At 46.2% G+C, this 15,530-nt stretch overlaps 1 protein-coding gene across 1 annotated transcript in view; it reads right to left on the bottom strand.

The window, feature by feature from the left end:
* The window catches only part of myo10l3 (myosin X, like 3), a 46,726-nt gene that overhangs the window by 11,316 nt on the left and 19,880 nt on the right, over positions 1-15,530 (bottom strand). The window contains exons 3-21 of the mRNA XM_030111742.1: positions 14,633-14,791; positions 13,734-13,921; positions 13,474-13,608; positions 13,270-13,394; positions 13,140-13,153; positions 12,966-13,050; positions 12,534-12,640; positions 12,122-12,251; positions 11,181-11,299; positions 9,070-9,216; positions 8,680-8,780; positions 8,249-8,315; positions 7,521-7,613; positions 6,524-6,592; positions 4,825-4,907; positions 4,624-4,732; positions 3,639-3,719; positions 1,787-1,911; positions 1,470-1,584 (exon numbers count right to left, since the gene is read on the bottom strand). Coding sequence (XP_029967602.1) covers positions 1,470-1,584; positions 1,787-1,911; positions 3,639-3,719; positions 4,624-4,732; positions 4,825-4,907; positions 6,524-6,592; positions 7,521-7,613; positions 8,249-8,315; positions 8,680-8,780; positions 9,070-9,216; positions 11,181-11,299; positions 12,122-12,251; positions 12,534-12,640; positions 12,966-13,050; positions 13,140-13,153; positions 13,270-13,394; positions 13,474-13,608; positions 13,734-13,921; positions 14,633-14,791 — 2,052 coding nt within the window. The remainder of the gene's footprint in view (positions 1-1,469; positions 1,585-1,786; positions 1,912-3,638; positions 3,720-4,623; positions 4,733-4,824; positions 4,908-6,523; positions 6,593-7,520; positions 7,614-8,248; positions 8,316-8,679; positions 8,781-9,069; positions 9,217-11,180; positions 11,300-12,121; positions 12,252-12,533; positions 12,641-12,965; positions 13,051-13,139; positions 13,154-13,269; positions 13,395-13,473; positions 13,609-13,733; positions 13,922-14,632; positions 14,792-15,530) is intronic.

Genomic DNA, 15,530 nt, shown 5'->3' with positions numbered 1-15,530 from the left:
GGATTCAAACATGCGGCTTTGCAACCGAACGTCTCTTGTCTGGTCTCAGCTCTGGGTTCACGGTTCACGGTTCACGCCATGTGTGCAGCTGGCGCTGCTCACGGTGGCCCTGCCAAATTGGGAATTACAACAAAACTGTCCGAAAAGGGCGGTGGCAAAAAACTTGAAATGTGCCCGTAATTTAACAGCCGCACGGCGACCGCAGCAAAGAGCAGGAAGTAACAAAGGGTCAAAAGTGGATTTAGCAAGAGTTCAAAAGAGCTCCCATAAAACCTGTTTCGTTTCTTTCTCTTTTAGCCTTTTATGTAGGGCATAACAGGTTTGGCTCTCCAGATTGAGCAGGTCAAGTTAATCATTCAGTGACAAGGGGATCTGGTGGTTTGAAGGGCGGGATTGATGATTGTTTTAATTAAAGAGCTGCAGAAACAAAAAAGAAAGGGACAGTCAGAGATAAGCATCCCTGAGAGCTGTGTTCCAACAGATGTAAATGCCATCGTAAATTTTCCGAGTCTGTAGTTTGAAACGTGACTTCCATTTAACCTCCGCGCTGCCGCAGCGTCTCATCGCCGCAGTCTCCCTCCAAACTCGCCGGGAGTTTAGTTTATTAAATCAACAGCTCAGGGAGTGTCAGGAGGCTCAAAGTCTTCCAGCTACAACAAGACGGCCTCGGGATTACTGTAAGCCCCCACCCCCACACCCCTCCACCCACCCGCCCGCCCGCCCGCCCGCCCGCCCGACGACCTGCAATAGGTTACAGTTACAGTAACAGTGTCGGGGATTTTAAGAGGAGCCAAGTAACCCTGCGGTCGTCAACAAGAGAGCTGTAGTCTGACCGCAGCTGGTCAAAGAGATCCTCAGGATGTGAGTCACCGCCGTGGTGGAACACACTCGCAGCTTGGGAATGGGACCAGCTTCACGTCTCGGGAGGCGTTTGGTTTCAGAAGACGACAGATTACAAGTTTTACTCTTTTTTTTTTTTATTGCTTTTCTTACGAAACTGTGAAGCAAAAAAAAAATCAAGGCTAGAAATTTTCAAGAATCTGTCTTCCAGGAAAACCTAAAGTGACATTTCACCTAATCCTTCAGCCCGCCCAGCTGTGCTCACGTCTGTTTTAAGACTGCCACTCTGTCGTGCCCAAGCGTGCACGCCTTCCTACTTGTGTTAATTACAACTGAGGGGACAAATATCTGTTCACGTCGTCACATTGAGAGAAGCAGTCTCCCATTTCGGAGACAAAGAGCTTGTCCCCCACTAAGTTAAAGATTACACGTCAGGATTAAGACTTTGTTTTCTGGATAATGTCAGGGACGAGGGTTAGGTTTAGTGTTATATAGCTAAGTTGGGATAATGGTTATGGTTACACAAAGTACCCAGGGCATGAGTTTAAATCAATCCGATGCCCTTTCAAGTGACAAAAACAAGTCTGGGCCTGTATATGAGCGAGCTCGTGTGTGTTTACATGCTGCACCTTTGTTTTTCCCAGCTGCCACTCTCTCTTGGTTTTGTCCTGAAGACTGAGAAGGTCTGAGCAACTCTGCCTCTCATCCCCCGAGTGGGTTTGGTTTTTCAGGATCATCTTGTATCTGTGGAAAAGACGCACAATCTTAACATAAACGGACATATTCGCACAAACAGAGCACAAACCGATGAAAGCAACTACAAAACAGTGTCTCCCGCAGCATTTCACACATAACGTTTTAATTTGATTGCTTTTTTTAAGTTGAGCTAAGTCCAAATTCAGCCGGTTCTCACAGTATTTCATGTGAGTCTGCCGATTGTCCCGACCTGCTGTAGAAGTCCTTAAAGGTTCGGCGGACAGGAAATCCTGCTCGGCGGATCTTCACGGTTTCCAGCATCCCGGAGTATCTCAGCTGGTTCAGGACAACATCAGGATCAAACTGGTTGGCCTTCTGCAAGTAAAAACAAAAGCATGCTGACACCTCAGTGATGTTTTTATTAAATTGAAATGACTTTATTGTAGTTTTTTGTTCTTAAATGTAACAGCTGTGTTTGAATGGACAATTCAGCACAACTGGAGTTTAAATGTCAAAATGCACATCTCTCTATCCACCCTCTACACTTCAGAACTACGTATTCCCTCAGAAAAAAGCCCGTCATTGCTGTTAGTCTCAGATACGAAGCAGCCAAACACTGCAGGCACACCTTACTGAGTGACCTCACTGCTGAGTCCAGTTAAACTGGAACTAAAAAGTAAATGACTACGTTGAGCGCTATCATTTTACATTAACCATCAGGTTACAAAAAAGGAAACACACACTATCCGAGGAGAAACCCGAACAGCGTTGAGCAAGAACCTTTCTCACTGAAATAATCGGCCGCATTGTTCAAAGCGCGGCGTTACCAATAATCCTCGGGCTTTCTTATCAGGGCCGATCTGTGACGTCCGCCGCCCCTGATCTCTCAGGTTCGTATGAAGGCCATTTGTCACCCAGAGGGCACACGGCGCTGGATAAGCCCCGCGCAAGGGCCGCGGCATTCCACCGCGTGTCAATCTAATTACAAGCTAATGCTACTATGCATGGAAACAAACACACTTGGATAATATAGGCGCTTGCACGCTGGCATGTGTTTATGCTCATAATCTCACACACACACACACACACACACACACACAATATAAACAGCTGAGAGGATTACAGCATGATGATTTTTTTTTCAATAAAAAGAAAACCGACTGTGACAACGATTTTAAGAAAGGTAAATGTAAATAAATAACCAACACACTCTTTGTGTCTATGTGCTTTATATATTTACATGCATGTAATCATGTCAGAGGATTGTGCATGCCATCTTGTCATACTGCAGGATTAGCAGAGGCACGGCTTGTTCAATCTTGACCAGCCAAAGCCAGGTGAATGAATGTGGGGCGGAGCCAACAGGAGGGGGGGGGGCAGATCATAGAAAGAAAGGAGAAGGGTAAAGACATCGAGAGCAGGAGGACAACAGTTGTAGTTTCCATGCTAACAAGTAAAGCGAGAAGGTGTGGAATGACGCTCGGAGGGTGGGAGGCGAGGAGCCGGGAGCAGAGGACAATCGCCACACTGTGTGCAATATTAACAGTAGCAGGGAGAACACCGCTGCACGACGCTGCCGGCCGCTCACAGGGAAAATAAAAGAGGAACCAACACCCGCTGCAGATTACTGGCTCGCATGTGGCGGTCAGCGGCGGAGGCGGGAAATAAACGTCCTGCGAGCGGCACTGCAGCCGCAGGACTGCGGTCTTATCTGAGCATTCCACTGATGCAGTCAGATTAGCGAAAGCATCGGCCAAGAGGCTGCAGCTGGGGGTGACCAGCCATGACCTTTGACCTCTGGTACAGAACCTAAAGTGACAGGAATGTTATGACATGCAGCTCTTTTATATGAGTGAGTACAATCAAAGTATTTTCATGAAGATCTGCTGCAAAAAAAGGGAAGGTTTATCACTGTGGGTCATTTCTGACTCTGGAGTGTTGAATCATTTTTTTCACATTTTGGAGTCATGTGAGCACTGAGGCAAGACGAACAGCAGCAAATTTGAATAGCAGCAAGGAGGTTTAACTTTGCGGGCACTGACCTTGACAAGCCCTGGCAGGGTTACTAACATTGTTTGTGTAATGCAATTTGCATGACCTACCTTGTCCATGTTTGGTTTGATGCAGCGAACAAAAAAGGGGTTGGAGACACTTAGTGTGGCCATCAGGGAATGGAGAGAGTCCTGGGAGAAAGCAGCAACAGGAGAACGGAGAGCAAGGGAGTGAAGAAACGCATTGTTAACATTGATTTATGTTTATGTGTGGCTTATTATGCAAAGAGGAGACGTCTAATAAATATGCGTCTTACTATAATAAAACCCACAAGTCAAACAAAAGCTGAATTAACTTTTTCCTGATTTGAAAGTAGAAATGTGGGCAATGTTACCTTAATAATAATAGTAAAAGCAGAGAGTTTATTTACTTTGAGACTGTTCACCTCTCGCAGAATTACTTCTATGCGGCATAGAGGATGCAGACAGAAATATACACTCAGTGGACCCTTGAACCTCCGAGTCTCTCCGCCTCGCTCGCCTCCCTGCCTCAGACAGTCTGTCTCCAGCGAGGCCTGGCCTGGCAGTGCGGAGTGTGATTGGCCCCTGGTTGGCCCCTCTCTGCCCAGCCATCAACCCTAATCCCCTGGCTTTAGGAACTGTAGGCCGGGGCAGCCTGCCAAATCCTCCCCTGTTCCTTCTCTCCACACTGCAGTCGGAACATGCTAAGCTAAGTCCTCCACCCCCCCCCCCCCACCCCCCCCCCCCCCCCACCCCCCCCCCCCCCCCCCACCCCCACCGCCTACCCCCCGGCCCGGTTCATAACCACATATTTCACACTGCCCATCACCCATCATCAGCTGCAGATCAAATACACAGACGGCATTCTCCTCCTCTTCTGTGTCTCCACGACTTAAATCTTCTTTTTTTTTTTTTTCTTTATCGTCTCATCATGCCAGAATAACATGCACAGTGTGAAGGGTTAAGTGAGTACTGTACGCAGCAGCACATGGGAGACAATTAACTCGTTGTCAGCGCGATGAGACAGTACAGCCATGAGAGAAAATAATGTAGGTCACGGAAACGCCGGTCTCACCCGAAACTGAGAGCTGACAGTGGGCTTGCGTCGGGCCGTTCCCATCTTTAAGGTCTCGTCTCCGTTTCTGCTGCCAACGCGCTCGAAGAGGTCGTAGATGAAGTCAAGCCTGCGGGCAAAACAAGAGAAGAGGCGAGAGCGCGTGGCTGCAGACGCTCGCTCAGAGCGAGTGTCGAGAGGAGAAGTGTGCACGGTGCCTACCTGCTGTCTTTCAGAATGAACAAGATGTCATCTCGGAAGGTGTCTCTGTTCTTCTCAAGGATCCCGCGAACGTCGTAAAGCACCTAAACATTTGAAAACAGACAAACAAACAGAAGGAATGATGCATTTCCAGTGAAGACAAAGCATAAACAGTTATGCGAGCAAAGAAAGAGAGAAATACTACCAAGAAAATGAGTAAAAAGAAACCATTCAGTGAAAGTTCGTGCAGAACACAATTAAAAGGAAAGTTATGAGCTTGTATATGTTTGAAAATCAGTGTAGTACAGCTTCTGCACACGAAACTGACTCAACTTCAATCCATCTCTCACTTTCACACATCGGTGCACGTCGCGGGACTTGAGTGATTTACGGTGACTTAATACGTGGTTGAGGCTCGCTGTGAGCCAAAAGGAGGCGGGGGGCGGGCCTCTGGAGGCACAACGGAGCGTGTCGGCGGCGGCGCAGTCACCTGTTGAGTTCTGTTCAGCCTTTGTCTTAACAACACAACATTCCTGCGCTCACCCCGATCCACACTCACACACTCTTACCTGACTTGTTAGACTTTTAATTCACTTATAGCGAAAACAAGAGCGCATATAAAACACTCTAGCTTCAGGTACAGCGTGTTGACGCCGTACGCACGAGCTTCTATTCACAGCTTTGTTTGTGTACCGCCATCCAAACTCAATCCCCATCCCCACCCCACTCTCAAAACCTGGAGGCTCATGGGGAACCATGAGATCCCAACCTGACGACACATTTTATAAATTGCAGACAGTCTAATTACACTCCGCCGCTCTCTAAAAGAAACAGACTGGTACAAAAGGCTCTCTGTGGCCGTCAGTTTCAGGTTTGTTAACGAGGATGATCTGATGATTCTGGAGAGAAATGGGTTTGTCAAGGGAAATTACCCACAGTTCAGTGCAGTAACTGTGCTAAAGGTAACTGTTGATCCCACACAACAAAAAGTTTGAGTCTGTTCAACAAGGTATTTTCAATATTGTTCATGTTTAATTGCTTCGAGACACTAAAATGAAAACCTTATTCATGTGCTCCCAGCATGTAGTGACGGTTTTGTTTGAGTTAATAGGTGCATTTTTCTGGACCTGCAGGGAAAATCAAATCATTAGGAGGATGCTATGATTTCCTCGACCAAACTCCCAGCAACAGGAGCGTTAACAGAGGGCGCTTTGAGGGAAGCAAATCTGTACACTGGGGAGAGAGAGAGCGAGAGAGAGAGAGAGAGCGAGGGAGAGAAACAACGGGCTGCCCTGCCTGTCCTCTCCGGCCCAGGTCATTACCATAGTCCTCCTTGCCAAGCTTGTGACTGAGCTGCCACCACGCTCACACTGAGGGGACCTTGTCTGAGGCAGGCTTCATAAAGCCATTCTTTATCAACGTGAATCCTTCTACTTTTGCCCCACATCCTCGACACCACTCTCCCCTTCAGTCCCATTCTTTCTCTGCGTTTGCCTCACTCCCCACATCTCGTTTCGCCCCTTTCCGACACGTTATTGTGGAATAATCTCTGTCATGGTGTCAGTGAAGGCAGCTTTTCTCCTGACTCAGGGAAAAGGACGCTAGAGGAGCTGAAGAAGTGACATCCAAACTATTAAACTAGAAAAAGGAACTGTTTTCGCTGTGTGAAGCTGTTTCTGTGTGGGTGTGTGTGCATGCGTGTGTGTGATTTGTTAATTACCTCTCCAGCGTAGTGCTTGATGCCAAACTGGTGGTCAGTCACTCTGGGCTTCACATAGTATGGGTTCGCCTGGCAGGGCAGACCAAAGAGACCACAGGGTTTTAGAAATGTCGTTCGTTTTCATCTGATTGGCTGTAATAACATTAAATACCCCACTCGGTACACTGAGTGCTCCAGGAATACCGGGGACGACTGCACAGCTAGCGACATATTCAAGGCTAAAATAAAGTTTCTTTTTTTTTTTTTAATTAAAATGATTGTAAAAGCTTGAATTTAATAAATGAAAAATGTGCTTCGTAGTTTTCCAACGCCTGGCTTTACATCTTCATGAGTAAAGTGCAGTTTGTGAAGAAACCAGAAGGAGCGACGCTTCCAACAAAGAGGGATTTACAACAAAAAAGGGAATAAACGGAGAATAAACCTGATGTTTGTCTTATTAAACAACCGAACAACAGTCAACATTTATGAATAATTATATCTGCCAATGACTCTATTATTAGATGATTTAAAATAAGCCAATTTCACTCATTTCTGCGACAATGAGTCCCAAAGTGCATCATCCGTGAAGGGAACCACCGCCAAGAAAGGTCAGGTAAGTTCTCCGTTCTCCCTCTCTTGTTTTTTTTTTTTTTTTTTTTTCCGTCTGCTATTGTGCAGTCTGATGTCTATTCAGCGAGAACAAAATGCCGATTAGACCTGGGGAATGGCCGATCACATTTCAGTATTGTGTTTGTCCGTGAGAGAGAGAGAGAGAGAGAGAAAGAGAGAGAGAGAGAGAGAGAGAGAAAGAGAGAGAGAGAACATGCGTGCTGGACAGACGTTCCGCGCAGCAGGCGTTTCACCATCCAGGACTCAGTTTTAACTCTTTGAGGTGATCCGGACTGGTGAGTGGAGTTAAGGCGCTTTGGGGCAGGGATACGGGTCATTTTTATGGCTTTGCGAGCGTCTGTCTGTGGAGCGGCCACGCCGGTTTCCATGTGTGTGCGCGTGCTCTCACGGCGTGTCGGCTGTGCAGCTTCTCCAGAAGGGTGTAGTCCGTGCCTTTGGGGAAGCGACTCTCCTCATTGATGAGAGCCAGCATGCCCAGCTTCTACAGGGGGAGACAGACAGAGGAGCAGAGACTGTAACGCTCACCGCAGTCATGATGGAACTAGTTATGATCCTACTGGGGCCCATCTGGCAGCTTTTAATACAACAATACATCCAGGAAACGGCAAAGCAATTCATTCCATTTTCTTTTATTTTTACATACAGAGTTCACTGAGCAGGCGAAGGGTTTGGCAACACGAGTCCGACTCACATTCCTGAAGTTACACACAATCAGACTAATGCTGCAACAATCATCTAATAGATTTACGAATATACAGTATGAAGGGATGAAAGTGTGTTTTCTCAACATCAAAACTCACTTACGCCTGATTTCGAACCGGAATTCTTTCCAACGTAAGCCAACCTCTATCGAGGCTCAGTTTTAACATCATTATAACTATGGCGGTAAAATAACACAAATTGTCTTCATGTTTCACTCCGACCATACCTCTGACCGCTGACTGGTGTTCGTTACTGTGCAAACAGCGTGCAAACTGAGACTGTGTAATGACAGGCTGCGAGCTGGGAGCCGGTGTGTAAGCACGGTGTGGTGTCTGGGTCAGCCCTGCTCTGGCTGGTGGTTAGTGGTCAGTCCCGGCCGGGGATGACTCTGCTGTCTCAGGGCCTGACTGTTACCTTTTCGATGAGATCCAAACATTCGGCATTATCCATCCAGTCTATGGCTTCCCACTGGATCCCCTCCCTGTCAGGATAAGCACACACACACACACACACACACACACACGCACCACAGTAAGAAGTACATTCAAGTGCAAACGACCAGGAGGACACAATGGCTGCATTATCCAGCACGAACATGTGATGAAATGAGCCATGTCCAGGGTACTGGCCTGTTATGCCAGAAAACAACTGGCTGTGGGAGAAACTGAGCCAAATCCAAATGTCTGGCACTCTGCCTGTATCGTCATGAGGCTACTCATCACCCACCCCCAGCTTTATCTGGCTGGAGGGGGGGGGGGACGGTCTCCAGAGCATGAACACATCTACTTTTCCTCCCAGTGCATCTGTCTGCATACAGGCCTGAGATGTAAATTCAGATAATTGACCTGTTGTACTCTAGTTGCTCCAATGAGAATATGTGCTTGTTGAAGTATTCCTGGAGTTTCTCGTTGGCGTAGTTGATGTTGAATTGCTCAAACCGGTTCACCTGCAAAATACAAAAAAAAACATAAGATTGAAGTCAATTCCTCTGCAAGTTAAAGACACACATTTAAAATAAACAATCTGCTTTAAATAAAGTTTAAATCCAATCTGTTTCTGCAAAACAACAGATGGACACAAGATGTCAACAGTAAAAAGTCTATTTTCAGCATTTACTGTGGATTTGAAATAAAAAATACAAAAAAAAGATGGGGAGAGAAGGCTGTGAGAATGAATCAATCTGATGGCGTAAATATGGACATTTCAAAAACCTAATTTGACAAGCGAGCCTTCACCTCAAAGTTTTCAAAGCCAAAGATGTCCAGGATGCCGATGGACTTGAAGTTGTCTTTCCCTTTGATCTTCTGGTTGATCCTCATGATGATCCAGGAGAAACACTGGGAGTAAAGCGCCATGGCCACGGAGTCCCGCGAGTCCACCGCCTGCACATTTTGACACAGGCAGATGAAGGACAACCGACCGTCAGCGCCAAGTCGGAAAACAGAAAACGGGCGAGAGGAAACTGAGCAGACCGAGTCCTAAACACAGCGCTCACCCACACGGCACACATATCATCAGTTCTATCAGATGGCGGTAAGAGAGGCTGGGAAGAGCGACGGGTTTGACTGTTTGATTGATGGTGTGTGTGACGCCTCAGTGGTGTGTCCATAAAACACACGGTGGTTTGGAGGCAGAAAAGATGGTTTATGTCAGCGTCTGACTGCAGTTTGGGACAACGTCTGTTTTCACAACACACATCATTTATCACCTACATATCTGAAGAGTGACGCACCGCAGACAGTGTGTGATATATGACAGAACCCGAGTGAAAACAAAGGAACATCGGAGTGTTGCATAAACAGGCGGCGTCTCAGGAAATCAGACCTCAGTCAGCACACAGAGGAGAACGCAACTAAACGTTTAAAAGAAATTAAAGGTCTATAACAGGCTTTTTATGAGTATTTTTACTATATTTTAATATATGACATTTTGATTATATTTTATTTTCATAATGCAAAAGAAGGAAATCTTTCCATTCTGAATTTTAGAAGCTCCAGTTGAAACAGTCGATGTCTCCACTGACTAAAGTTACTCTTTTGATAACGGCTGCATGGTTAAATAGTGGTTTGCATTCTTGCCTCCCAGCGAGAAATCGCCAGTTGGAATGTGGATCGGGGTTCTTTAAGCATAGAATCTGATCCTTTGGGCAAATGGGTTTCACCAGGTATTCCAGCCTCACTTCAATAAGTTACCCCCATCATTTATCGCTAAAACGAGTGAATCTGTTTGTAATCGCCGTTCCCCGATGTTCTCCAGCTGCCATGTCGTCGGCCGTACAGCCAGACGTTCATCTTTGTTTGAATATAAAAACCCTGCCAGCTAAACTTCCTGCGCACATACTGTGCTTGACTTGAAAACAAAGCCAGAGCGTGGCAGTCTTTACTGTATTCTTTGACAACAATTGCTTCTGTGCTTTTGAGCAATCTATCATGCCCGGTCACCTCCAGCAGCGAGCGGGTGTGAACGGAGCTGCGGTGGCTCCAGGATCTCCGTCACAGGGGTGAGAAGAATGGCTGTTTGTCCAGGATGAGGGGACGGAGGGCGACTGGGTGAGGGAGGAGGGGGGTTACTCAAGGCAGTTTCTGAGGGGGAGTGACCCCTGGCCGATGGTGAGAAGAAGTCATTCTTGCAGACTCCAGGACGGGAATAATGAACTCTATTAAGAGACAAGTTGCTTCAAAGGCCAAGGCAGAACAAGCAGCAACAGCAGGGTGACAGCGCACGGCCTTTGTCCGCTCATGAAAAGCCTGTCTTGTGGCATTCGCAGCTCTGTGATAATAGTGAAGGCCCGTCCTGCAGATACGCTGGCATTTATGGGACGAGTGGGCCGAGAAGAAATACGCCATGTGTCTGAAAGTTCTTGTGGCGCATGGTGTCAATGATAACGCACGCAAATACAGACTGAAATATTCATATTAATCAGGGCGCAGACGTGCAAATGGAGAGAGTTATTATAGCCGCGTCTTGGTGCCTGGCTGCACTGCCTCCAGATGAGTGGGACTCGTACTTCACCCCCCCCCCCCCAGTCATTGGGACTATTGTGCTTTTGACTCAGATCACTATCACGATGGCTTTATTGTGCCTGGAATCTGGCAGACAAAAAGCAGGAAATGGCTGGGAGTCACGCAAGCGATCCGGGGAGGCATGTGGCGGAGAGCGGCGGAGAAAGTCAGCGAGTGTGTGTCACCGGGATCGGAGAGGGGATCAAGTGGGCAGAGGGGGGCGGCTCTCATGGCAAGAACCAAGATTACACGCTGACGTCGAAATGGGAAAGCAGCGAAAAAAAAGAAATCGAGAGCTTTTTTTTTTTTTTTGGTGTGATTCCAGCAGAGTGATGTGTTGCTACCTGCTCCACAGTGAGGGGGGAGCAGATCTCCTCTCCTCTGAGGATCATGGAGCGCTGGGTCAAGACCTCTGACAGCTGGAAGGAGTCCAGACCGAGCAGCTCGCTGACGTTACTGACCACTGAAACACACACACACACACACACACACGCACGTTATAGTGTATGTATATCTAATGCAGACCCCAGACAGTTCAGGTAACTCCTACTGGTGTCGAACAACAGATGTGACATACAGATGGTGATCCTATACAGTGGTGGGAAACCCGACTCTGTTCGCCAGGCTGCCGTGTTTTTGCCAGTCACTGTAGTTCACAGTTTCTTTAGAAAAGGGGTCAGACTCAGCGAACAAAGGAGTCTCGGGCTCATGTTACAGCCTGTCCAGGGCTCCGTCTGCATGCACAATGTCAGTCAAACTCAGGGGAAGGAGACGTGCCGCACATCGGCTCACAGTTACAACAGATTTACTCCATAAAGCAAAAGATTCCCACAGTAAACTTCATCAGACTCAGATCAGAAACACTTTTTAATATAATCCGAGGGACGTTTAAGAGAAGAGAATTGGTTTCCAAATAATTTATTTGGAAAAGTCAAAGAGATGCTGAAAAGTTGTTGGAGAAAGGCCTGTCCGTCCTCTGACCCCCAGAGTTTCACTGACGTTCTGTATCCTGCTCCACACTTTGAAACCACTGCCGTAAAGTTTATGGGCTAAACTCTACGCTTGCTCTATTTTGATCAATGATATGCTTCTTTTTCACCTATAATTAGTGACAACTTCAGAGGAAATCGTACAAAAAGGACGCTAAATCAAAAATATACACTGCAAAACATTAAATATGGCTAAACCTTCAACAAAACTAACCACAATCAGTTACAACTCCACAAAGGCCAGTGGAACACACTGTGTGGCATATGTCTTATATTAAATTAATTCCTTCTTCTACCTCCTTTGGAAGTGATCTGAGCTCCACCAGCAGTCATGAATTCAATATTGCCCATCTGGAGGACAGCAGACAGCAGCTTGAACACGTCTCTGATCTCCTCCTCACTGAATTCCATCACTTTCAACGCTTCCTGCAGGAGGATACAAAGACGTACGACATGTCAAAACTGAAGAATCAAGAGATGCAAAAGCTTCCTAGCTTGAACAAATCATTGGGAGTGTGATTAAAAAAATGTACCATCTAAGGCAAAATGACCAAATATCACACAATATAGTGTGTGTATTTTCATGCTTTTTGGAAATGAGGAGACTGACTGATATCTCAGTCTTTCACAGGAAACAGGGCAATGGCGCCCTCTGGAGCATAAACAGGCAACATGCAGTTTAATAAACAGGTTTTGTGGGGCTCTTACCATCACACTGTTAAAGAGCTGCCTGTCGTCCAGACTGCTGTCCTGCACACAGCCTGACTGGCTCAGGTAGTGATAAGCCTCGGGACCATCAGACAAGAGGTACATGTCTGCAACACACAACAAATTAACACAAAACTAACGTGGATATCACAGGGACATAAAGTGCTGTACACAGAAATTAATACCACAATAAAAACAAAGCAAATAACTGCAATAAAAGTTAAAAACAAGTATAAAGAATACATTCTTTATAAAAGCAGCTCTCTCATTAATATCAGCTTACATGGTGTTAAAGCCAAAGAAGCGATGGGTTTTAAGATTTGATTGATAAACAGATAAATAAGGTGCCTGTCTGATGTGCTGTGGTGTGGTAGATTAGCTGTGATGGGAACAAATGCAGTTGGCTATAAAATAAAGACCACATAAACCAACCTCGGTGGTCCCTGTCTGCTCCCGCTAACAGCGAATAGAAGATGTGATAGTTTCTTTCTCCGGGATTCTGCCGGACCACTCGATTCTTTAAAGGAAAAAGATGTCAATAAGTAATTAATAATTATTAGATAAAACTTAACTTACTGAACATGGGACATTTAAACACAGTGTTACCTTTTCCAGCAAATCTGATGGGTGTAAAGTCAAGGACAACAGTGAAGGTTAACTGAGAATCCATATCGGGTATAAAATGACAAAGACTGCATTTATTTGAAGCAGGTGTGAGTAAATGCATGAAGGATACAATCAATGATGCAGCCTCCTTGGATGTTTCCGTTCTGGGAAAAGTGGAGCTGTATGAACTTCCCGAAGCGGCTGGAGTTATTGTTGTACACAGTCTTAGCATTGCCAAACGCTTCCATAATGGGGCTGGAGAGACAAGAAACACAATGAAATGCAGTGAAAAACTTCAGTATCTCATGTGGGGGGGGGGGGGGGTATACAGTACCTGCTCTGGACGAGGGCCTGCTCCACCCTGGTGGTTCTCTCTGAAGCAGGCGTACCGGCCGAGTTCTGACTCATCACGGACAGAAACTTCAACAGCAGCTTGGTGCTCTCCGTCTTCCCGGCTCCGCTCTCCCCACTCCGGAGACAAACACACCCAGAGGAGAACATTCATCATCAATCCAAACCTTCCCCATGACGTATATACATTCAATTTTTAGGTAAAAAAATGCAGTACGAAGGCCTGGAGTGTCCGATCCTCACCTGATGAGAACACACTGGCTGTCGTGTCTCTTCCACAGGCAGCGGTAACACTCGTTGGCCACGGCGAAGATGTGAGGAGGCAGCTCCCCCATCTGGTGTCTGCTGTACAGGTCGACCGCAACGCCGTCATACAGGCCCACGATCTGCTTATAGGGATTTACCGCCGCAAGAATTGACCCTATGTTGGTCTGAAAGAGATTAAAATAATATTAAAAAACATGTATAAGATGCAACGGAGCAGATTAGGAACAATGATTGAAAAACAGAAAAAAGACAGAACATTCTTAGTAAAAGGCAACAAAACATTGGTATCAATGTGCAATTACTTGTATTTTAAAGTTAATTATCACATCTGTTTGACTCCATTGGTGTGCCTTTCTCTGCTGCAGTACCTGGGGTCGGGGACTCTCTTTAACCACTGAGTCTGGCCTAGTTTGCACTAAGGCCGATCATATTTTAGGATCCACTGGTCCTACTAGAGTAATGCGCTTTGGGGGAAAGTGACTCGCAGAAGTGTGTTTGTGGGTCATCATTCCACAGCGATACCGCTCCGCGATGCTGTGCAGACAGCCTGGGCGAAGCCTCCGAGATGAGATTAAGAGATAGGATTTCTAAAAACATAGTTGCCATGTGTCTCTGGGCAGTGATTATTTTCATAAAGCCTGGATAGTGTTTCATGGGAATCTCGGAGTTTTATTGTGTTACTGAGGTCGGGTGAAGCAAACAAAACAGGGATCCAGTTCTGGATGCGCCCACAGAGGTTCACTTTGTTCTGGGCTTCATCTCCATATTATATGCTGTTTATTATCTTTTTAAATAAATCTCGGTCTGTTTTCCTCTCCTTCACTTCCTGAGTTTTTTTTTCTCAGGGTGAAAAATGCTGACAGACGAAGACCTACGTAGATGTTGTCTTTCTGATAGCGGAGAAACAGATTGTGCATGATGGCAGCTTCGTGCAGCTCTGCCAGTGTGGACATGTCTTCGACTCCGCTGATGCTGCTGGGGTGCATCGGGTACACCGTCTCCCTGCTCCGCTCATCCCTCTGTAGGTGGAAAACCTGCACACACACAGACACACACACACATCCACCCATGGTGACTACATTCACTCACTTTCCATCATCGCATAAACTATTTGATTTCTCAACAATGCATTAGTTTCATGTAACGTCACGAAAATAACCCCACCGATCTCACTGCAATAAAAATATTCATCTTGATTTGTTCACTTTACGTCCAAAATCTAAGTACATTATAGTCAAAAACATAGAACCAGTTGACATTAGAGACGTTGTTTATTTCAAAAAGCTAAAAGAAGTTTACCTCATGCGGTGAGTTATTATTAAACATCAAGGTCGATGATCAATGTAGTAAGTGGCTGATGTCCTACGTAACACTATTAGTAAATCTTTGCTTTAATCGAATTCGCTATCGATCAATGTCATGCTGATCGGGTGGCCTTGGGTGCTAAAAGGTTAGACAGCCGAACATGAATCATAGATCGTGCTGTTCGGGCGATCAATACATGTTCAGATTGTTTCAGGACTGTGATCCACTACAGCCAAGCCAAACAGCGCAGCGAATACCTTCAACACACCGACTGAATGAACAATGTCAGCGTCTACAGGTCGGAGCTAACAAAGAGTCTGAAGAAAACCTCTGAAAAATGTGGGCAGGGAAAGAGGTTCATGATGTTAATCAAACTCTCCTGGCACAGCATCAGTCTTAGGCTGCATGCTCTGGTGGCAGGCAGAAACAAACGATCGCACAGGCAGGAACATCTGAGATAATGATAAA

The sequence above is a fragment of the Salarias fasciatus genome, chromosome 16 (assembly GCF_902148845.1).
Source record: "Salarias fasciatus chromosome 16, fSalaFa1.1, whole genome shotgun sequence".
Lineage (NCBI taxonomy): Eukaryota > Metazoa > Chordata > Actinopteri > Blenniiformes > Blenniidae > Salarias > Salarias fasciatus.
Note: the sequence above shows the minus strand (reverse complement) of the source record. Positions and strands in the feature narration are given on the sequence as shown.